Source organism: Dipodomys ordii, unplaced genomic scaffold (genome assembly GCF_000151885.1).
Source record: "Dipodomys ordii isolate 6190 unplaced genomic scaffold, Dord_2.0 Scaffold146, whole genome shotgun sequence".
NCBI classification, from domain to species: Eukaryota; Metazoa; Chordata; class Mammalia; order Rodentia; family Heteromyidae; genus Dipodomys; species Dipodomys ordii.
The window spans coordinates 2,274,055-2,279,675 of record NW_012267362.1 but is presented as its reverse complement, the minus strand read 5'-3'; the positions used below and the strand labels follow the sequence as shown (position 1 = coordinate 2,279,675).

The 5,621-nt window shown below is 39.8% G+C and overlaps 1 protein-coding gene across 1 annotated transcript in view; it reads left to right on the top strand.

The window, feature by feature from the left end:
* Stxbp3 (syntaxin binding protein 3) overlaps positions 1–5,621 on the top strand; it is a 73,474-nt gene that overhangs the window by 65,108 nt on the left and 2,745 nt on the right. Inside the window, exons 15-16 of the mRNA XM_013031848.1 lie at positions 582–667; positions 4,886–5,037. Coding sequence (XP_012887302.1) covers positions 582–667; positions 4,886–5,037 — 238 coding nt within the window. The remainder of the gene's footprint in view (positions 1–581; positions 668–4,885; positions 5,038–5,621) is intronic.

The window sequence follows — 5,621 nt, the reverse complement described above, 5'->3', positions numbered from 1 at the left end:
AAGGCTAGCGCTCTACCACTTGAGCCACAGCGCCACTTCCGGCTTTTTTCTTTTTGCTTATGTGGTGCTGAGGAATCAAACCCAGGGCTTCATGCCTGCAAGGCAAGCACTCTACCACTGAGCCACCTTCCCCGCCCCTGTACATTTGTATACCAAGTATATCATAAAGTGTAGCACTGAAAAGAGGAAATTTTTTTTAATCAAAAAGAAAATGTCCCACATTCATGGATTATCTTGAGTATCCATAGGCCAGGTATGTGCCTCACATTTTAGAGCCACTACTATGAAGCCTTCAAGGTGTATAGGATTGGGATGGTAGTCAGGATCTCCTAATACTCTAGAGCTAAAAGGTCCTCCAAATGAAAAAGGTCCATCTGCAAAAAATATTAGTTTAATACATAAATGATGATGCTAAGTTTTGAAGCAAAGTATGTGGAATTCAAAGAAAGAGAAAATCATATATAAAATATATACCCTTAATGTTTATTAATTATAAATACAAATTTGTCCTTCATGCAAAACAAAAAAAAAGTCCTGAATTTATAGCATTTTCTTGATGGTGTTCACTCTTTCTTCCTTAGGATGCCATTGATAATAGATTAGATTCAAAAGAATGGCCATATTGTTCCCAGTGTCCAGCAGTATGGAATGGTTCTGGAGCTGTAAGGTAAAACCTACACATGAAAGTCAGTGAAATTTTCAGTATGGCACTACAAACTAATAACTGGAAATGGTACACAGGTACTCATTTGACAACTGCCTTCAGATAACACATAGTTATGCAAGAGATGATTTTTATTTAATTTTAGTCAGTTAAATGAGTCCAGGAAAGCAATACCAAAACATACTTTCTTATATAAAATACTTTTACAAAATAAAACTATCCATGTACACACACACACACACCTTTTTATTCTTAATATAGCAGAGAGTTTAGTATATTTTTTTTGTTTTGTTTTGTGTGATACAGGGTCTTGCCGTATAGCCCAGGATAGCCTTGAACTCCTGATCCTCCTGTCTTAGCATTCCTTAGCTGGGATTACAGGTGTGTACTACCACACCCAGCTTGGCAGAACTTTGTTTATTTTGTTGGGGGGAGCTCCTTTTTCCCTTTCCTTTTTTCCCCCACTATGTATTCCAGGCCAGTCTAGAACTTTCATTTTTTCTGCCCTAGCCCCCCAAGTGCTAGGATGTACCATGACATGTGACTGGCTTAATCATCTTAGATGATTCATAGTCTTATACTCAGTACCTGACTTAACACATAAAATCATTTATTCTGTTTTTTTCTCTTATGCTCAATTTCATGCTTACCATTTACCTGTTAGTCTTTATGCCTTTTCTACCTGTATTTGTAACCTAGAGAATGTATTCTACTCAGGAGGATGAGATCTGAGGATCACAATTTGAAGCCAGTTTGAGCAGAAAAGTCCCCAAGAGACTCTTATTTCCAGTTAACTACTGAAAAACCAGAAGTGGTGCTGTGGCTCAAAGTGGTTGAGCACTATCTTTGAATAAAAAGAGCTCAGGGTCAGCACTCAGGCCCTGAGTGTAAGACCCACAACTGAGAAAAAAAAATGTCAGGGAGTGAGTATTGTATGTGTGTTATTTGTGGTACTGAGGTTTGAACTCAGAGCTTTGTGCTTGCTCAGCTGGCATTCTACCATTTGAACAACACCTCAACCCTTTTTGCTCATTATTTTGGAGATGGATTGCTCATTATTTTTGGGAGACAGCACACTTTTCTTCCTGACTGGCTTCAACCTTGATTTTCCAGATCTCAGCATTCTGAGTAGATAGTATTACAGATGTGAGTTACCTGTACCTATCTTTAAGTTTTGTTTTGTTGCTTTTTCTCTTGGCTTTCAGCAGTTTATGGTATATGTAGGTACATTTCTCTTTGTGTTTATTCTACATGGGTTTTTTTTTTCTTTTTTCTCTTGTGAGTTGTGGGGCCTGAACTCTAGGCTTGGGCACTGTCCCTGAGCTCTTTAGCTCAAGGTTAGCGCTACACCACTTGAGCCACAGCACCACTTCTGGCTTTTTCTGCTTTCATGGTGCTGAGGAATTGAACTCAAGGACTCATGCATATAAGGCAAGCACTCTATCACTGAGCCACCTTCCCAGACCCTCTACATGGGGTTTTAAGTTAATTATTTCATCAAATTAAGGAATTTTTTTCAGGCATTATTCCTTCAACTTTTTCTTTTCCTGTTTCAGAACTAGTTTCAGAAACTAGTTTCAGACATGTATGGAAAGATCTAGTATTCACAGATCACGCGAGCTCTGTTTATTCTTCTTCCAAATCTTTTTTCTATTCTTCAGCTTTGAATTATGTTCTCTCTTCAAACTGTCTTGAGGTTTCACTGTTGGTTATAACATGTCAAATCTTCTTTTGAGCCCACCTGGTAGTTTTTCATTCTAGTTATGCATTCATATGAATTTCTATTTGGCTTTTGTTTTTGTTTCCTCTCTTGTCTGCCTTCCCTCCACTCCCCCACCTCTCGTGGTGCTGAGGATCAAACCCAGGACCTTGCATATGCTAGGCAAGTATTCTACCACTGAGCCACTTCTTTAATTTTACTTTCCATTTCTTGTAAGATTCCCTATTGGTTAACTAACTTAGGATATATTTCTCTCTATCTTTTTTTTTTTTTTTGGTCAGTCATGGGGCTTGAACTCTGGGCCTGAGCGCTGTCCCTCAGCTCTTCAGCTCAAGGCGAATGCTCTACCACTTGAGCTACAGCGCCACTTCCAGTTTTTCTGGTGGTTTATTGGAGATAAGAGTCTCACGGAGTTTCCTGCCTGGGCTGGCTTTGAACTGTGATCCTCAGATCTCAGCCTCCTGAGTAGCTAGGATTACAGGCGTGAGCCACCAGCGCCCGGCTTTCTCTCTCTCTCTTTTTTTTTTATCATGTTTATAATTATTTGGAGGTTTTGCTAAATCTATTATCTGGATTTACTAAGGATGTTTCTATTAGCTATTTTTTCTCTCCTAAAGTGAGCTACACTTTCTTGACAAATCCACTTATTTTGAGTTGAAAATTGGACCTTTTAGGTAATGCATTGGAGCAACTGCCTTTTGTTATATTAATTTTTGGAATTAAACTATGAAATCTTTCACTTTTCCTGCATGTAGCCACCTACCTTTTGTTGAGAGCTTTTTGTTAGCATAAATTATTTGTGGAAATGGGAGTTTCATTGTGACATTTCCAAACATATGAACAATATATCTCAATCAACTAATCTATCCTTGTATTCTCCACATTCCCTTACCCTTTCAAGAGTTTTAATTTTTTGGCTTGGCTCTTACTGGCTACCTTTGTGTCTGTATAGAATAGGGAGTCAGCCAGTTGTCTGTGCAGTCATTGTGTTACATGCTTTAAACATGTACCTTTCATCCTTTGCTGGTCAAACTGATTATGGGTTGAGTAATGCAACAAACCTGTTCTCAAATGTCCTTTTTTAAAATATTTTTTTCTGCAGATGTTCTCAGGTTTCCCCTGTGTGCAAGTAGTTTAGCAGTCATCTAGCACAGTCGAGAGAGTATATCCTTACATCCAAGATTTCTTCATTAACTCTCAGACTGATGGGATGCCCACATCAGTTGGGATAAAGATACTGGGCTATCAAAGATTCATGTGTCTTTACTCAAAACCACATCCAGCCAACTTACTGCCATAATCATCTGAAGTTCAGCAAGGGCTATCCCAGTGCCTCATCAGCTCCAACTCTTTCCTTTATCTCTTCAAATGCTTACTGTCTCCCTGAGAGACAGGTCCCAGGCCCAGAGTTCTTTTTTTTTGTGAGGTGGGGGAAGGGATGATCATGGGGCTTGAACACCAGGCCTGTGCCTGTACACTGTCTCTGAGCTTTTTCCCTCAAGCACTCTACCACGTTGAGCCACAGAGCTGCTTCCAGATTTCTGGTGGTTAATTGGTGATAAAGATCTCATGGAATTTCCTGCCAGGTCTGGCTTTGATCCTCATATCTCAGCCTCCTTAGTAGCTAAGAGCTACCTACGTGTGTGAGCCACCAGTGCCCGGGAAAAAAATTGTTTCTCAGTGAATCAGACTTTTTAGGTATATTATGTCTTTATGTAAAATAAATGAGGAAGGATGTTAGTTCTACTTTATAGGTAAAAATGCTGAACTGGACTATAAGTGACTCTTTTGTTTTGTTGGTCATGGGGCTTGAACTCTGGGCCTGAGCTCTGTCCCTCAGCTCTTCAGCTCAAGGCTAGCACTCTACCACTTGAGCCACAGCGCCACTTCCAGTTTTCTGGTGGTTTTATTGGAGATACAAGTCTCACGGCTTTCCTTGCCAGGGCTAGCTTTGAACCGTGGTCCTTAGATCTCAGCCTCCTGAGTAGCTAGGATTACAGGCATGAGCCACCTGACTTTTTTAAGACAGGTCTTCCAGTGTAAGTGATTTGTTAAAATTATACATTTTAAATGGGCCTGTCCTACTTAAGTCTATGTGTTCTAATCATTTTGGAAAATCAACATAACTAGTTGAGTTTGGTTAAATTAGGCTTTGTAAAAAAAAGTTGTTATGGGAAAGATCATGGTCTGAGGCCATCCTACTCAAATAAAAAAAAAGAAAGTTCTTGAGACTTCATTTCAATCATTAGTTGGGCACAGTTAGTAAAAATGTCATACGAGGGATGTGGGAAAGCACAATAGAATCACTAGGCAGGCTGATCTGAACATAAAGTAAGCCTTATCTCAATAAATAACACAAAGGGGGTTGGAGGGGAGTGGAGGAATATATTGCTCAGGTGGTAGAAGTTCAAGTCCTAGTATCACACAAAAAAAATATTTTAAGGTCTTTATGAACATGATAAAAATGTTTTTAACATGTTTGCTTTCTTTTTACTTTTTAGTGCTCGCCAGAAACCCAGAACTAATTATTTAGAACTAGACCGGAAAAATGGGTCAAAACTGATTGTTTTTGTAATTGGAGGAATTACATACTCTGAAATGCGTTGTGCTTATGAAGTTTCTCAGGCACATAAATCCTGTGAAGTTATTATTGGTAAGTCATCCATTTTCTTTTTTAAAAATTAATTTTAGGGCTGGGAAGGTGGTTCAGTGGTAGAATGCTTGCCTTGCATGCATGAAGCCCTGGGTTCGATTCCTCCGCACCACATAAGCAAAAAGGCCAGAAGTGACACTGTGGCTCAAGTGGTAGAATGCTAGCCTTGAGCTGAAGAGCTGAATGACAGAACCCAGGCCCAGAGTTCAAGACCCATTCCCCCCACTTCTCCAACAAAAAAAAATTTTTTTAAACTGGCTACTGGTGGCTCACACATATAATCCTAGCTACTCAGGATACTGAGATCTAATTAACTTTGAAGCTAGCCAGGACAAGCAAAACCATGAGGCTCTTAGCTGCAAATTAATCAGTAAAAAGCTGGAACTAGAGGTATAGCTTAAGTGGTAAAGCACCAGCCTTGTGCAAAAAAAGCTAAACAAGAGAGCATGACCTGAGTTCCAGCCCTAGTCCTATCATGCACAAAAAAAGATGCTAAATGCACCGGGCTGGGAAGGTGGCTCAGTGGTAGAGCACTTGCCCTGCATGCCTGAGGCCCTGGGTTCGATTCCTCAGCACCACATAAG